We start from the raw sequence: 18672 nt of genomic DNA on the forward strand, positions 1-18672 counted from the left end.
AACCATACATGCCAACCCTCCCGATTTTTCCGAGAGAATACCGAATTTCAGTGCCCCTCCCGAAAATCTCCCGGAGCCACCATTCTCCCGAATTTCGCCCGATTTTCTAGGACAACAAAATTGAAAAATCATATTGCAGAATTCATAGCGTGGCCCAGCCAATTCCAGTTTCCAACAATGGCAGCAGCAACTTAGTTTTAATATTACTCTTATTTCTCTTTCTGGGTCGCAAAAAAACTTTTAACATATTTTCATGTGAGAATGTAGCTGTGTAAACTTCAAATATCTGAGCCGACCGACACATCGTCTTCAAACCCCCCCCCCTTCTTTCCCTATTCGGGTTAAACATGATATATAAGTCACTTTGATAACTTAAAAATGTTATTGTTTGGCTTTTTCGGTGTTTTATTTGTTCGTGAGTAAATTGGTTTGGCTGAGATTAAAGTTATTAGATTTGATTAAATTAAATTTGACTTTATTAATCCTTCGGAAGGGTTCCTCCGGGGTTTTCACACAGCTGAATAAACGTCAAACAGAAAATGGTTAAACAGAAGTGTGAGACGGTCAAGAGTTTACGTCAGTGCCCGGTTATATTTTAGATAGCAAGGAGCAGACAGCAGAGTTTCACTCCACCGAGGGAGCTCGTGACGTACTACCCGGCTTTCTTTAGACCGCGAAGGCCGGGTCCTCAGATGGAAGCAGCCTCTGAATTTGGACACCCCCGCTGTTTCCGGGCCGGCCAATAATAATGGTGACATTTAACATATTTTATCCGATAAATAGCCCCTGTAAAATGTATTTACCCCCCTCCAACAGCCCTTTTGAATGTCTCCCTAGTATGGCCACAACACCTCACTCTTGGAGGTGAGGTGTTGTGGACATTTGGAGGTAAAATACGTCCGCACATGACTTCAATTACGCTCAGCCATTGTTGTGAGTGCGCTTTAGGTGTACTGTCATCCGAGACTTGCACCGCAGTGTCGGCGTTTGTTTCCCTGTTGGCCATGCTTGTTGTTGTGGTCATCTGTTGTCTTCCGGTATTTTCTCTGTAAGCGACCTTTCCTCGACCAATGAGATAATCTGAATTGTCATACTCGAATTGTCATAAGTGTGCTGTCAGCTCATTGGTCACAAAGCAGGAGAGGGGCTGGGAATTATGTTTTCAAACAAAGCGTTAATTCCATTAACATTTATAGACTACTTTTGATTCTCACTATATTACGGGACAAAGTGCGTCCCTTATTAGCTCAATACGGGACGTGTACTTTTGTTTCGAAATACGGGACGATTCCGTATTTTAAGGGACGGTTGGCAACCCTACTACAAATACACAGCGCTGAGACACGTCTTTCCTTTCAGTTGCATAAACTAAATCAAAGTCAAAGACAAAAAAATCCACACAGCATCTGTGACAAGCTTCAGTGTGAAATTCTGAAAAAACTGCTATGCGCACACACACACATATGTCTACACATATATTGAATAACAAAAAATTGTGTTTACAAACTGACACATTAGTCATGGAGCAGAGAATTATAGTCATATTACAAAGACTGACTTAATATGTTCACAGATTTGCACAATATACAGTTGCATGTACAGAAAGTCGCATCTCTGTATTTTTGAATGCAAAACGATCTGATAGCATAAGGCTGATGATGCGCCTCGATCAGCAGCAGTTATTGAGGTAGTCTGTGTGTGGTTAGCACCATACGGTACGATAACTGCAATGCAAAAACAATCTGAGATGCCACGAGGCTACAAAAACTACTGTAAACTTAGTCTGGTAGAAACAGCTCTGGGAGGACTAATGAAAAAAATTACTATGAAATGTCTACTGGGTTCGTGCAAACATTGTTTTGCCACAATATACAATAACTTTCAGAAACTTCAAATTAAATTTTTAATGCTTTTCCTTATTTTCTGTAATATTTCACATTACCAAAGTTTCAAATAATGCTCTTGGATCGGTACAATATCAAAGCCCGTCTCTTTAATATGGTTGTGCCCGGAATATAGTTCACAAAACATTTTTGTTTACGAATGGCAGTCAATCTGAAAACCGAAAAAAGGCGTCCTTAAAGCAAGAGTAGCTGAAACCGCTTGGCTCAGACACATGATTACGTAAGAGGCTCCACCAACCTGCAGCTCAATTCCAGGGATAAATATGTGATAAATACAAAAACAGCAGGTCAATTTTAAATAAATGTACCATATGCTGTTAAGCCCTACTAGGAGCTTTCTCTCTGTGTGTTTTCAACTTAAAAAAAATGTTACCATCATTTCAAGAGAACCCTCATAGAAATATACATGAAAAAGCATGCCTGCATTGCAGCACACTGCAGTTAGAAATTATGTGTAACATACACACACAAAGATACATATAAACCAGAGAGGTTTTTACTGAGAACACAACGCCTCAGCGGACTGAGGGAGTTTTGTCTTCAGTTTACCGCCTGCGAAGGGGAACAGGCAAATCCACACACACCACAGGGAGTCAGGAAGGTTACTGCCCTGCTATCTTCACACTGATGAGTCACTGACAGCTGTGTCTGAGCTGTTCCAGACCCACACACAAAAACACCAGAGTAACTTTTTTTTTTTTCCTCGTGCACTGCGCTGACAGTCCGTGTTTCTCAGACAAATGAAAAACAGAGAGAACAAATTAAAAGGAGAAGTGCCATTATTATGTCAACCCACCACCTCTCCCACCTCCCTGTGGTGCAATTGATTAGCTGGGAAGTTAATTGGCAGGAAGCTCTTTGGCATGGATGCTGACCTTGTGGTGACAAGCAAAAATCTTCCAGGTCACCTCCCCCTTATGACACTGGATATTTTAGGCTGCCCATTAGCATGCTTGATTTCTAATCCCTTCCTCAAACTCCTGCTTGCTATGTAGCTACACCCCCATCTCATTATTTCTTCCTGTTTGGGGCTGTTCTGTGCTTTAGCCACTGTTTACCTCCCATCACCACCACTGCCACCTCCCTCCCCCATCCCAGACATCCACACAGACATCTCTTTATCATCCCTGTCTGTCAGTCGGTGATAGGGGATGGAGAGCGGATGATAGCAGACGCCAGAAATAGCAGCCTGACGTATGATTGTTTCTGCCTTGGACACAGCACTGTGGAGTAATTGTTGGACATTGTAAACACCTGAAAGCAAAGTTGCCATTACACAAAAAGGAGTTAGCAAATTTTCTAGGAAGAGCCACAAACTTTGTCTGTGTTAAAACTGTGAATGTGGTTAATTATTTTTGATTTTAAAGGAAATAAGATAAAGAAATTAAAAACCCAAGCTGCAATTCTACCTCACCATCACCACTCGATCATACCCTGTCTTCTCTAACGCCCACAATGACAGCCATCGGTCTTACACAGAGTTGAGTGGACTGGAATAAGACTCCATCTTACACCACCCTCAAACAAAGTTTCAAACCAAGAGCAAAGCTAAAGAAATGAAAACATACAAAAACATTATGCCAACCTTTCAGATGAGGGTAAAGAAGAGGCGTGATCAAAGATCTATGCTGTAATTAAACCTAGTGTGGGTGAGTCAATCTACATACACACAAATGTGCTTCTAAAAAGGTGATAAGATGATGGCACAAAAGAATGTGTACAAAGAGTTACATAGCAGTGATGAGTCAAGTGTAATGACAAAATGAAGATGATCTTTTTGCTTTCAGCTACTCATTTGTCATTAACCTACATATTATAACGACAGATGAACTAAAAAGTAGCATCTTATTAAAGCTAAAGAGCTCAAAGCCTTTTAATAATGCTACCCACACCGATAAAAAAAAGAAGAAAAGTTAGATGTTACATCAACACAATGACGATGACCTGACCTAGTTTGCCAAGTTGAGTATTTAAAAAAAAGACTGTTTTAGTGTTATGTAAGGTCTGTGCGGATAGACAGGGCAGTGACTCATTCCAGGCCCCAAAACCTCTCCGTGACTCAACACTACACCAAAAATACTGTGAGTCCTGAATGCCTGCTGCTCCACACTTTGGGACAATCAGTAGGACTTAACTTGAAGAGAAGGCTGAAGTTTTATAATTGATCAAACTCTTACAATTAAGAGAGAATTATAAAGTAGAGGTAAAACCTCAATACCAAAAAAGATTCTGTTGAAAATACAAAAGAGCAAAATTAATGACAGGCAAATAATTTAAACTACAGCCCTTGAAAATCAGAGCTAAATTCCCACTTTTATGCACATTTTTATATCATTTGAGAAAGCATGCAAATACTGGTGGATAAACCATGACAGCAATATTAAAAAATGAATAAAAAACGAATAAAAAACGTCGGTAATTACCAAAAATGTGGAGCAGCCGTGCCATAATCCTCGCATTGAGTGGTATGGATGGTATACTCTATATCTGTCTGAACACAGTGCAAAAACATGTACGATGAGGAAATTTATCCTAATATTGAATTTGATGCCAGGAGCATATTTTCAACAGTTGGAAAAGGAGCCATTTATCCTGGTGAAAGATTAAGCCTTGTTCAAACACACTGTATGCATTTTGAACCTGAGGAGCACAGCTGCAGTAGTTTTCAACATGTTTTCCCTTTCTTGGGTGACTGATTAAGGATCTGCTCCACAGTTTGGGCCTCATGCATTTTTTGCAACATAACGCGCTGATGCATGTCAGAAATGAACTTCAGGCCAGTTTAGCATTCTGATTTACCGATTCCACAGCTAAGCTTTTGGGTTTTTTTGTGGTTTTTTTTGTTTTGTTTTGTTGTTTTTTTTTTGTTGTTGTTTTTTTTGTTATGACGGTACTATCTTGCTTAAATAAGCAAAGTCTTCCCCTAAAAAGAGGTCATCTGGATGATGGTCATTCATGCTTCTGCATCACATTGTTAAAGCTTACCATATAATGCTTCTGAACTGGCATTCTCCTCCTCAGAAATTTATATACACAGATTTTAAAGTTTATGTGATGATATATAGTCCTGCAGTATAAAATGTATGTGGTAACATAAAAGAAATACCGTTGCTTACTACCCCACTTGGATGCTCTTAAGCAAGACACTTATCCTTAACAATTAGCAGATGTATTGTGCATTTACAACAAACATGAAGGTACCTTGTCTTGTGGTGTGATTACATGCAAACACTATTCAACTGTGCCGGCCAGTGCAAGTAGTTAAGATAGTTAAAATAGTTAATATGTGAAAAACCATCGGATTGGAGTTTCCTCATACACAATCACACACTGAGCTCAAGTATGGTGCCTGGAGTAATATGGGCAAAATTGCAGGAAGTTATGGTAACTTCTGAAAATATGTTACTGCAACTTGGTAAATGGCCTGTATTTGTATAGCGCTTTACTTAGTCCCTAAGGACCCCAAAGCGCTTTACACTACATTCAGTCATCCACCCATTCACACACTGGTGATGGCAAGCTACATTGTAGCCACAGCTGCCCTGAGGGGCACTGACAGAGGAGAGGCTGCCGGACGCTGGCGCTACCGGGCCCTCTGACCACCACCAGTAGGTAACGGGTGAAGTGTCTTGCCCAAGGACACAACAACCGAGACTGACCAAGCCGGGGCTCGAACCGGCAACCTTCCAATTACAAGACAAACTGTCGACTCTTGAGCCACGATCGTCCCACTTGGTTCTAGCTTTCAGTGGTACTCCTCGTTGGCTTTTAGGGGTGATTATTTCTTGTTTCAAAAACTTCAAGTCATGCAGCTGTACTCATGGGAATAAACTAAGGCAAAACTTCTCTTCACATTTGGTGTGAACACATCATTACTTGTACTGTCCCCTCAGCAGTGCCATCATTTCCACTTCACTTCAAGACAAAAACTTTTCAAAGCTTGGTGTAAGGGCCTGAAAGACTTCAGCATTTCTTGGTAGCATACATAATGTTATTTCCGATGTTATTTTACAGAGTGTAGAAACAATTTTTCTGATTTTTTCAATTTTGTCCAAAAGCTTGGATGGTTTTATATTTAGGATAATAGTATACATATACTTCTTCTTTGAGTTTTTAAATTGTATAAAATGTTTAAGTAATATTTATTTACTGGTCTGGTGCTGAGAGTCTGGCAAAGTGCCATGCTTCTGATGCTTACATGAAAGATAACACAAAGGGGGCTAGATGGCAGATAAAGTGGTTCTCACTAGTAGTAATGTGGTCTCATGGGAAACACTCCCATTCCAATATGTAGACAAATTACCAAGTGACTTAAGTGGGGTTATTTTAATGCGTAAATGTAGCTCAGGCATCTTGATTTATTGTTGAAATTTCACTATTTAAAGTTAAGGGAGGCAAAAAGTGACTTTAATCTCCAGGAAAATAAAAAATAATTGAAAAAAGGATAAATTAGAGTGCTGATGTTGTCAAGTTAACCCATTAAACATGTGTAGCCTTTAATTTTAAGATGAAAGACAATAATTAATAAAGTTGTGAGGAGCTTAAATATTAAAAGTGGTCACAGAAACTTTATAGTCTTTACTGGCCTCTTATAAAGTCAAAAAAATACTTTTTTTGTAGAACTCCACTGCTTAATATTTATACATATAAGTACTGAGTATATGTAATACTAAGTACTCCAGAACTACTCCAAACTAGCTGTGATGTTGGGTTTAATGTAAAGGTTTATGTGTTAAAAGTGATCTGATTACAACTATAGGATTAGGGACACTTTTCTTTAGTTAGTTATGTTTTTATTAAATCATTCATAGACATCTTTAACAGAAAAGAATTGAATGTTTACTGAACATTATGTCATAATGAAATAAAAGATCTACCCATTAAATTAAATTGTGACAGTATTATAGATAATCTAATAGTACTACACAATATTTATGTAATGATGTTACTAAACAGATAATAATAAACAGATAACGTGTGCTTACTCACTCTCTCACAGAAACATTGGAGGCCTGTTTGTTGGCTGCAGTTCAGCCACACACAAACTCAAACAGTAAGCTATTCTGTGATGGAGAGTTTATCAAACACTGTTTAATTATTTAAATTTGAATATGGCTTTTGTCCAAATGAGTTAAATTTATTTAATCCTTATATCATCTTCAGGGCTCCATTTTACAACTACTCCACTAAACTTCATTATTCTCCCAAACGGGTTATAAGCAAAGTCCTGTGTTTATTGTAAGATATCTTTCATTTGCCTCCATTTCCACACAAGAGCATTCATCATTTTTCTTCACACAGCAACCTGTTCTCAACATATATACTCTATCAGCTGTTCTGTTCACCTGCTATGCCAAACTCCAGAGTGGATATCAGGCATTTCCCCATTAACATTTGTGCAGACTGTATCTACAATTACAATTGCTGAGTTGTAAAGTTGTATATTAGCTCTAACTATAAGAGTCCTCTCTCCTGGCATGTCTGATAATTTATATATTGCCCACCTGGTGTCCTCCACATATCCCAGGGTCTGAACATGCCACACTGAGAACAGCTTCTGTCATCTACTCCCTCAGCCCAACTTTCTCGCGCCCCTCGTGAGGGTGAAACAAATAGAAATGGGTCAAAAAGCAACATGAGCCAACCCTATTAAATGTCCAACTCTATCTTAATTCCACCACAAATCATCAAGCTTCTTCAGGCTGTCACTCATTTCCACATATAGTCAAAAGAGTGTGAACAGTGTTGAGCTGCCTTACAGATGAAAGTCCTGTCATTTGGTAAAACACATGGTAAAATACAAAGATAGAGTGAATTGTAATGAGAAAGTTTTTTTGTACAAGTTTGTTTTGTATTTTCTGGACTTTTGAGAACGGAACTAGATTAGTAGTGACATTAATAATCAAAAATGTTCAGAGAACTTTATCTGAATACACTAAAATGTTCAGTTGGAGATGTAAAGGCAATACAAAGAGCCACAAATTGCCTACACCAAAACTTCTGTGTGAAATTCAGCAAACAAGGGCAGATATATAAACATAAAGACAGGTAAACAGGTCTAATGTCCAAACATGTCTCTATGAATGAAATACTGCACTCCTTTTTGTACCTTACAGCAAAAAGGACCTTGTGACTTGTGATTTTTCACTATATAAATAAAACTGAATTGAACTGAGTTATAGTTTCCAGACTTCCATTAGTTTGAATGCTTTTCACTATTAGAAAATATGTCAACAGTTCAAGGAAACATGGTGATAGTCGGAAATGCTGAAAAGACTTTGAGCTGTAGCTTCCAAAGTACGTTGGTCATGAACTAGTTCAAACTACTAGTTACAAAAGAAAAAGCTAAATTTTGATATAAAATCCTGAATTTGGTCAAATGAGGTTTGATAACATATCAGCTTTTACAGTTTTTAAACTTCAATTCAATTCAATTCAATTTTATGTATACAGCGCCAAATAACAAAAACAGTCGCCTCAAGGTGCTTTATATTGTAAGGTAGACCCTTCAATAATACATACAGAGTAAAACCCAACAATCATATGACCCCCTGTGAGCAAGCACTTTGGCGACAGTGGGAAGGAAAAACTCCCCTTTAGCAGGAAGAAACCTCCAGCATGAATACCAGCTAATCACAAACAGATGGCTTTCTTCAAAAAGCAGTTATATTGCTATATCTGCAGACCAACTGAGTGTTTTTGTCTATTAATCATTAAAATCAGTACTGAATAGATTTATTTCCAAATATCTATCACTGGTTTAGAAATTAGGGAGACATATAACCTTATAAACACAGAGCATCTTCACTATATACATAACCAAAACCTGACAAAGTTATTAGTACGCTTTGGATCATATTAACCATTAAAAACCACTTAAACCTGACTTTCTGTGGGGACTTTCTGTGGTCAGCCAGACATGTAAACATGTCCCTGGATGGAAAAAAAGCCAGCAAAAACAATCAGGCACCGCTCCACTGCCTGTGACGGTCAAGATGAATGAATCCAATTTCACACGCAGTTCATTTATATGGTGATTATAAATAATTATACAAAGGTATTTATCACCTTTTGCCTTCCTTCTGCTTGCCATGGTGTTCCCTACTGAGCAGCCCTTCTTTTAACGCAGAGAAGCTGAGTGTGGTATTTCTGCTATTAAGGACCTATACATAGCCAAACCCCGGGTAATGGGACGGGGGCCATTTGCTTATCCCTACCCAGATACTGACAGAATTCAAGTCCAAATTCAACAACCAGTAATAGACTAGCTCTTTTAATTTACATAACCAACTAATTTTAAATCGTAAGCACAAGGTTAGGCTAAATCCTTAACATAACAGAACAGTCTACGCCCAACGCCACCTATTTATCTTTCAGCGGTGCTCTTTTTCACGATACAAAGAGACTGCATTAGCAGACATTAGCACCATGCAATAACAAATCCATTGCTGGTAATATGTTGTGCCAGATTACTTTGCTCTATAATGACAAGTATATAATGAGCTACAGTAGTACATAGTCACACAGCATAAGCAAAAGCACGCTAACACATAAAATAACAAAAATACACCCACACACCAAGTGCGTAGACACAACGAAACAGATAAACAACACCTAAACAAATTGATATATCTGGGATTGTAACAAGCAAAATATGATATAAAATGTCTTTAAAATATATGAAATGGAGATTAAATGTATGTATGTCTTTAAAGTACACTTCACAAAGGATTAGATTGTCTTGGCAAACCCACGGACGACATAGTGACATAATCTTGGTGTGCACATGTGAAATAACGTTTAAAAAAAACTGTCCTCATATAGAACAAAGATAAATCAACAAATAAAGTTCTTATCTGCAGGTATTGTCTGTGTATGTGTGTGCGAGCTCCACCTGTGCATGACAAGTATACAGAGAATTTGATTTCCTGGATTCTGGCCTGCTCACTATGTGGATGAAAGGAAGATGCCTTTGGGGTGAGCACACGTGCTACAATCTCCACTGGCCTCAGCTGTTGATGCCGGCCTAACAGAGCAAAGCAGAGTGGCTGTGTGATACTGTGTGGGTTTATGTGTCACTTAAACACCCGTACTCTCCTTCTGTTAAACCTGTAGGGCAACATGCATTCAGTACATTCTCCCAATTCAGAACTGAGCTGCTTCCTCTAACTGTGTGTGTGCAATGTGTGACCTTGCACTGAAGTCTGACATACAGTAGCTGCACTGCAGGGTGACATTTATTTATATTAATTAGGACAATCAGAAGAGCCAGTCTATTCAGACCTTTCCTGGTTCGAAAAATAGTTTACTCCCAGGTTAAACTACAGCTTTAAAGGCTGAGAAAGACAAACTTATTCATTTTAATTCCCAAGATTTTAGACATTTCGAATATTTTGCAGTGAAGGCTTTTACTGCAGCTGAACAGTGCTATAACTGGCTGACAAATCCTGTAAATGTTCATTTTAACTACTAAAGCCAAAATATTAATTTTGCCACCTGCAAAACAGGTTACTGTAAGCACCAATCATGCATGCCTCTGCAAACAGAAAAGCTCTCTGCTAACTTGACAGGGACTTCTTTATCCGTCAAGGCCCTACATGTGAGAAAAGTTGAAAACAAATCAATATTGTGCTCAGCATTAATAGTAAAATCGTCTAACTTTGTGAAAAACTTTCACATTCGGTATTAAACTTTCTGACTGCTGGTTTTGGATAGCAGCAAATTTGTCAGTCGAGTTTTTATACACTACATAGAGCGTCAAAAAATGAACTATGCTTGTGGCATTAGCCTTTAATCCTCCCTCTTCCCTCACTTTACTATATCTTGAACAAATACCACTAAACGACTGATTGACAACAAGCAGCAGAGGCCTCCTACTCGCGTTAGCCTTGTCAGAAGAAAATAGCACAGCAGCAGCAGTATTGACAAAACCTTAAAACAGTATCTGACTCATTTATGACTCATTGAATCCAATGTGGGGTTTAATTATGCTCAATTCAAGCAAAGTGCCCACGTACCCAAGCTTACATGCAGCACACTACCTACGCGCTACCTGAACAACAAAATACAAAATTATGAAAAACTAAAGTTATTTGATTACTGTCACGGACATAAGTTACAAAAAATGTATTCAATACTTTGATGATGCAACCCCCACATCTGCAGAAGAGCAGCAGAGCTGTTGTCCCAACATAATTTGTTATAACAAGGAGGAATGTCTAGTCCAGCAGCAGATGGTTTGATAAAAAAATGCATAGTTTATTTAATAACAGTGATTATGCAAGGACTCATAAAGATGGAAAACAAGCCATATAGTCAGCGTTAAATAAAAAGTGCCCAGTTTAGTGTTTGATGAGCTGCCAGTGGATCATGACGAGAATGTGTCCTTACTAAACTTTTCACATAATCTTCCCATTTTTGTTTTTTGGAAATGGACAAAGGCTTATTTATATTAGGATAGTGAAATATTATCCCAGGCCCAACAAAGGCACCATCACAAACATATAAAAGCAGTCACTGTTCACATGCACGGAGCAAATCTTACAAACACGTTGAAGAATTTATCCGAAAAAAAGAATGTTGCAGCCCCCGCTGGGAAGTACACTTCATCCGTTTCAAATGAACAACCCTTTAAATTTAGATTGTGTTCACATCGAGACCTTTAAACTCTGCCAGCTCATATATTTAAGCATTAAGAGCTGGAAAGGTAGTGATGAAGAGCTGATCCCAAAGACAACTGATTGCCTCTTGTAATTAGAGCTAGGATCAACTGCTCAAAAGGTTCATGCTATGCTATGTAACTGTAACTAAATAATTTTCAAGAAGAAATAGTCACAAATTTAAAAAAAAAAAAGTAAAAATCTCAAACAGCTACTGGATACTTTAAGCTCTACGCTGAACAAACTGTAACCATCCTAACAGTATGACTGTCTCTCTGAGCGATCCTGCTAATCTTTCTCAGTTTTGTGCTCATGGTGCTAGAATTACAGTCCATCCATTGAAAGAGCAAAAGTCTGTGTGATTCTCAGTAATGTGCAGCTGATACTGTGTTACTGATGAATCCAAGCAACTGCAATCAAACGTCACAAACAATTACCGCCTCTCATTTTATTAATATTGTTCGAGCTGCGTCTGTGATTTTTTTCTGCATCAGCTAAGAAGACCATCACAGCATCGGCGTCATATTACCGCTTCATTTATAGAGACACCAGAACCAAACTGAAACTGTGATGATTTCGGGATTAAGTGGTGCATCCCTCTCAAGCCCGTCTAAGTTGCGTGCAAATCTCATTGGTAAATATATACAGATGCAGATATTTGACAATGCTCTTTTATCATTGCTGTCTTTTAATGTGGATACCATTTGTAAAGACATTTAAACCCCTTTAACTCTGACCACTCCCATTGTTCCAAATAGTTAGCCTTGCTAAGTCTACCAACTCAACGCCTATAAACCCTTTCCCACCAGGACATAACCCCATGTGCTGCAGGAGAAGAACCACAGACATGAATTTACTGTCACAACCAGCACAGACTCCGTATGATCATTTCCTGTTTTATTTTGAAACTTTCTACCAGTTTATTGTACGTGTTCCTTTGGTTTCTGTTTGCCCCCAACACCTGTTTCCCTTGACTTAATTACTCTTTATACAGCCATGCTGCCATCTGTTTCCTGTCAGACTATCTCAGCAATTTCCAGTATTTTCTTGTGACTTGTTTCGAAATTTCCTGTAAATCTTCCTTGTCTGAATTTTTGGATTTTTGCTCTGTGAGTCTTTTATTTAGCCTTTGGATCTACTGTTTGGTTCAGCCATTAAAGCTACAGCATACTGCTGGAGTCTGCCACCACCTAAACTTTCTTTCACCATTGTGGCATGTCACAAATCCTGCTTGTAACAATGTTTTTCTAAGGCCTTTTCACAGACTGTTAGCTTGAAGAATATGCATTTAATAGTTTTGGCAATGGCTTGTGCTGTAAGAGAATGTGTGCCGAATTAAGTGAAATATTGCAGAGCTTTAGAAAAGGTGTACTCAAGCTTAAAAATCATTTAAATTAGGTAAAGCCCAGCCAAATAAACTGTTACGTGTTTGTTTTTACTGTTATGCTTTATTACTCTGCATTAGAGACACTGATCTTTATGTACAAGTCACAAAGGCTATGTTAAAGTTATAGAGAATGAAACTTCTTTGTTGTGCCGTGGGCTGATATTAATGGTGCATTTTGTGGTAACATCCTCAGCCTAATTTAATGATCCAATTACAGGATGCACCTACACTTGGCTGAAAGTGGACACCAGCGCGGCCGTTGTACCTACGAAGACTTTCTCCGGTGCAACTGTCAACCATTTAACATCAGGATTAGCCACAGTTGCTGCCACGTGTCAACAAGGCAGTGAACACATGCTTGAGGTGTTGGTGGGGGAGGTAGATGGTCCCGTGACACAAATAGGTGACACTAGAAATTAAGATTTTCTGTAAGCAACAGAAAGGACAAATCTTCCTGGTAAAAAATGAAGGACGAGCGTAATTAATCTGTTTTGTCAACTTTTCTGTCTTCTTAAGGAGAGACAAGATCTATTGGAGGGGACAGTGATGACTGTATTTTAGTATCAAATGTTATTTTAAAACATAAAAAAAAATTAACTACTCTGTATTTTTTATTTGCTCAGCCTTGTGCCAACCAACATCACGGGTTTCAAAGGGATCCCGCACAATCACAGATCTGCAAAGCGACCACACCAATCACTCAACACTTCTCTGTCCAGACGGCCATTTGGCCAGATCCATTTAAAGTGTGCGAAAGTCTAAATTAGCTCCCGTTAATGACCTTGCAGGGGATTGCAGGGATGATTGAAACTTCAAGTTAACGACTCGGTGCAAAGAGCGCTTTGAAACATGACACACTTGGCAGCAAACTAAAGGATGTGAATTTGCTTTGATAAAACACATCAATAGTTTTCTATTGTTGTCAATTTTCAGACATCTGTGTTTAATGGCTTAAAATCTATGAGATTTAAACAACAGAAAAAGGATGTTAACAACACGTCACCAGAGGGGGACAGCCCGAAAGAGTAAATATCTGTGAAACTTCATTTTCAAAAACTAGATCTCCAGAGGATTTTTGGAGGATGCTTCTGTTTCCCTGAACCACAACATAGTTATTTTCAATATTTTGCTTTCGACAGCTGTGGCTATATACTTTCCCTAAGGCTCGAGCGTGGTTACACATGGCAAAATGGTCCTTCAACTCAATTGGCTCCCCTCTTACACTTACACTGCCTCCACTGAAAGCTATTTATTACATTAAAAGTTTTGAGAACACAGACATTTAGACAGGCAAAAAAAGATCACAGATCAGTCGACGAATAAAACAAAACACATAAATATTATAATTGTACATGTTTATCAATGCAGAACATTCTCTGTCCTGATGAGCTTAACTATGTACCAATGTAACGTTAAATAGAAGAGGAGCATAAAATAAACTATATCATTGCTGTTTTGATTTACAGTGAACAAACAAATAAATATTATATAAATATAAGTACATGATTATAGCTTTATTTATAAATCCATGGATACTCCCAAACGCAAATGCTTTTACAACTAACCCAAAAATCAAATGCAATATATTCACTACTTCATTAAAGACAAAGTTGTTCTTTACAAAGCTGAGTTTTAGACCGTAACGTATTACAACATGTAATGCCTTTGAGTTTTGTTCTGTTTTGTTCTGAAATGTGGCTTTCACAGCACTGAAGAAAAGTATCAGCACATCGATAGAAGAACACCGGCTTTTACCTTTCCTGCTGCATTTTCACATATCAACTTCCGATGCGGAGCCGCACGGTCTGTGGTACAAGGTAAAATTCGCTCAGACACTGAACTTTCCCCTCTGTGACGCGCTGTCACAGTGATATAGAGCCGTGGCAGGTGGGAAAGAGTCATAAGATCAGGAAAGTGAAATGGCAAAATAAGGGAAGGTATGAATGCTAATGCATAGATGGTGTGACAAAGCATGTCAAGCATGCTCAACTGATCTGTTACAGGACAATCCGTCACAGGCTACTCACCACTAAACCACCACAAACATGCAGTCTGGTCACCCGGATCCTTCGGTCCTGTCCTAAATTCTGGCTGAATGTTTTTGTAACGACATGTTACAACTTTACAGTTTCCTTATTAATTGTGCAGATGTTTGCACAGTGGTCCGTATACATTCACGGCAAGTCAGAAAACTGCATACGTGGACATGTTAGGCTCTGGAAAATCCATTTATTTTATTGTAGCCTGTGGTGATATGAAAAAGAAAAAGCTTCCTGATGGAACTAATTCCTTATATCTGTCTTATATCTGGGATAATCTGTCACATTACAACTGAAAAGACCCTGGTAGGTGTTTAAGAAAGCAGCTAAAATGGCTCTTTTCTTAAAGGGGTGACAGCTTTTAACAACAACAACAACAAAAAGTCTCACCAATCTTGTTACAGTCTACTACCCAAAGAGCAGATACTTTTTCTTACTGCACATATTTATTTGCTGCATTATAATGATCTTAGTACATAATTGTACATTCCTATTGTTGCTTTTTTCATGTTTATTTTTTGTACAGCTTTATTCGTGTGATGCAGAAACATAGAAAGTCTGGCAGAATTTTTTTTGTTTTTGTTGAGCCCTAACTTTTCTTGTTTGGCAGAGGTTTGCACAGCAGTTCGAATGCGTAACAGTCACTGCAAGTGAGAAAACCCTGCACATAGACTCACTAAGCGCTGGAAAATCTATTTGCTCCATTAAAAAAAAAAAAAAAATTATTATTATTTTACATGTTCAGACATTTCCAGAGCTAAAAGTAAAAAATCGTGTATTTTATTTTAGTCTGAAAAAATATCTGAGCTAAAAGTTTGCCTTATGTACAAATGTACAAATTCCTCACAACTAACAAAATTCAGATTATTATATCTGAAAGATTTTTTCTGACATGTTTAAATGAATGATATCCATGCCTGGGCTGAATATTTGAGAATTAAGAAAATGTTTATAGCACTTAAGACAAGAAGACCTCAGCATGTCACAGTGTAACTGAAAACACTCGGGTCGATGTTTAAGAAAGCGCATAATGATCTATTAAATTTGAACATTTGTACAATCCTACCGTTGCTTGTTTCTGGTTTTGGAATATTTAGACTTTATTTCCCTTAAACACTTTTCCTTTAATAATTTATCTCAGCTCTTGATTCTCCAGGTTATCCAACAATACTTTTTAGGTAACTAATAAGTCTCGAGAAAAAGTCGTTCTAAGGCTGCACAGTCTGACTACATGTTGGGTTTTTGTTTGTTTTGATGATGGCAGCAAGCAGGGCGACAAATCCTTAACTGAATGACGATCTTAAATAAACAGCAGAATGGAAGTCCATTAAAGTGCTATCGAACTCTTTTACTTTGCTGATTTGCAATTAACCAAATAAAATGTAGCTACTGATACTATCACACACAACAATTTTCATGTATTCATTCAGTAGAAACTCTCTGCCCAATAAACGTTTCCACCAATTCATATTAATATTTAAAGACAAATTGCTCAGTTGTCTCCTCACACACTGTACAGTAATTCAAAGAAAAATCATCAATAAATACAAAATATAATCAATATAATCAAGATTTGTTACAGAAATGATCACATACGTTTTACAGTTTTATTGTAGGGTTGCAGAGCTTGAGCTCAGTGATACTGTGTTGCTGACAAATTTAATATAAGACCTTTCAGTGACTTCACATTGTTTGGCTTACAAATTACATCTAATTTTCTAAATTTAATGGATATGTTTATCAACTGAATTTAGTGATCTTAGGTACAAAGTACATGTTGAAAACAGCTAATTTTCCTAAATTAATTGTTTTGGTTTTAAAAGGTTAAGTAGTTTACAAAATATAATTTATTCCAATTTAAGAAGCAGCAGCAAACGTGTGACGTTAAAAACAGTGGGATTGTTTTCAACACATCTAATATTTTGAACAAGACAACCACAGATTTGAATGAGCAGCGGAAAAAAAAATCACAGCAAGGCCGATAGTTTATTTTCAGTCAGCATTTCTGCTTTTTAATATGAATCCTGGATATGTTTAAAGGGGAAAATGTGTTAGCTCAGTATATTCAGATAAACCTGCTGACTGTACAATTTCCCTTTTATTTAATTTTATATTGCTTTTTCCAAAAAAAGAACCTTAGAGCCTCTTTAAAGTGCAGATATTTTTTAAATAAATTTTAATAAGCACTTTGTTATATTGTTGCATATTGTTTTTTTTTTTATATATATGGTGAGTATAAAATCCTCAGTACTGTAGTAATATTCACTAAGACACATTATAGATAGCCGTATTTAAGGTTATCAAATTCGATTTCATGCAAGAAGACCTTACAGGACAGATGCAGACATTTTTCCAACATCACAACTTTTTTTTCAGGATATTCATGATACCACTGCAAAAACGTGCTGTGGACTTTTTTTCATAGAGCCACGTGAGCACCTGGCATGTGTTTGTACTGTATCCTGATTCTGCGGTTTACAGATTTTGCGCTTACCTCTGTAAGGTGTTGCTTGTTGTCTCAGGGGGGTATCCACTGCTTTGTCCTTTTCCCAGCATTATTATATGACCTGTTTTGTCACTGTCAACGCTGCTTGTCCGATCCCAAACGTTCTGCATGGCAAAACAAACTCCCTAGCACCACCCCCAGCCTTTACACCCTTCCAGTCACCCCCCTCAGAAGTAACCACCTCAGACCAAAGACACCAGATCTTGATAGGGCAACTTTCTCCAGCCTGCTTTTCTTTGTCTTTTTTTTTTCTTTCTCTTCACTGAACGGCCACAGAAATACCAACAGGCAGGAAGAGACTGGGGACTGAGCACTTCAGCGGGGTCTCTGCTGCTCAGCTACTCCTGATCGACAGCAGCAAAGGCAGCAAAGCCCCCTTTACCCTTGGCTATCCAACTTTCCCTATAAACTATGCTACATACACTTCCAAGACTTCCCTTCACTTCCTGTATTCTCTCCAGGGGCAAGAGATGGGGAAATCAGTGTAGCGCCTGTTCAAAGAGAAACAGGAGGATGACTGAGTGAAGTTAAAGAGGGAATAACAGAAGAGGTGGGCTCAGGGGACCGCATAAGGGGGGTGTGAGTTAAATAGACTAAAAGGGAGTCCCTGCCCAGGACAGCTCCATGCAGTACAACAACAGGGACGAGAAGGTCTCTCCAGCCACCGCTGATTATCACCTCTACACTGACACAGAAACACAGACACACGCACGCTTGCATAGTCTGGCTGATGAAGGCATGCACTGCGGTTCTGGGAATGCCATCAGTCACTCAGTAGGTGTTGGGATCAATTTAGCTGCTGAATCATTGGAGAGATCCAGTCTCTAGGCCTGGAACACAGTGTCAGATTATTAACATTTTGCAATGGTCAGACAGGCTGAGGTTTCACATCTGTCAGCCAAAAAGTAGGGTGTGCTTGATAATAAATCACCATTAAGAAAAGGCTCATACAGAGTGACAACACATCAATCCTCCGGGTCTTGTACGTGCTGCACGGTTGGATTTTTGGGTATTTATTTAGATTGCAAAGGAAAGTGTAATTTTGCAGGGGGATTTAAGTTATGAAGACAAACCTAGAAAAAAGTTTCCAAGAAACGAGTCAGAGAATCTGAGAGATGATGTTTGTTTAAAGAAACCTAAACCATGTCTCCCCATAGACAAACATATCATCTAGATA

At 38.3% G+C, this 18672-nt stretch overlaps 1 protein-coding gene across 3 annotated transcripts in view; it reads right to left on the reverse strand.

Moving 5' to 3' along the window:
• rbm20 (RNA binding motif protein 20) overlaps window positions 1-17890 on the reverse strand; it is a 55123-nt gene extending 37233 nt beyond the window's left edge. For 2 of the 3 annotated variants that reach the window (XR_014920932.1, XM_085459895.1), the window contains exon 1: window positions 17484-17890. Coding sequence is in view for 2 of the 3 variants with exons in the window: in XM_085459895.1 (XP_085316021.1) it covers window positions 17484-17605 (122 nt within the window). In the remaining variant the exon portion in view is untranslated. Of the gene's footprint in view, window positions 1-14705; window positions 16503-17483 lie in introns of those variants that run through there. The other variant, XM_085459896.1, reaches the window with a different exon arrangement.
• Between the last annotated feature and the right edge of the window lie 782 nt (window positions 17891-18672).

Source organism: Copadichromis virginalis, linkage group LG6 (assembly GCF_057382275.1).
Source record: "Copadichromis virginalis isolate Kocher_CV1m ecotype Utaka linkage group LG6, C_Virginalis_male_GT1.1, whole genome shotgun sequence".
Classification (NCBI taxonomy): domain Eukaryota; kingdom Metazoa; phylum Chordata; class Actinopteri; order Cichliformes; family Cichlidae; genus Copadichromis; species Copadichromis virginalis.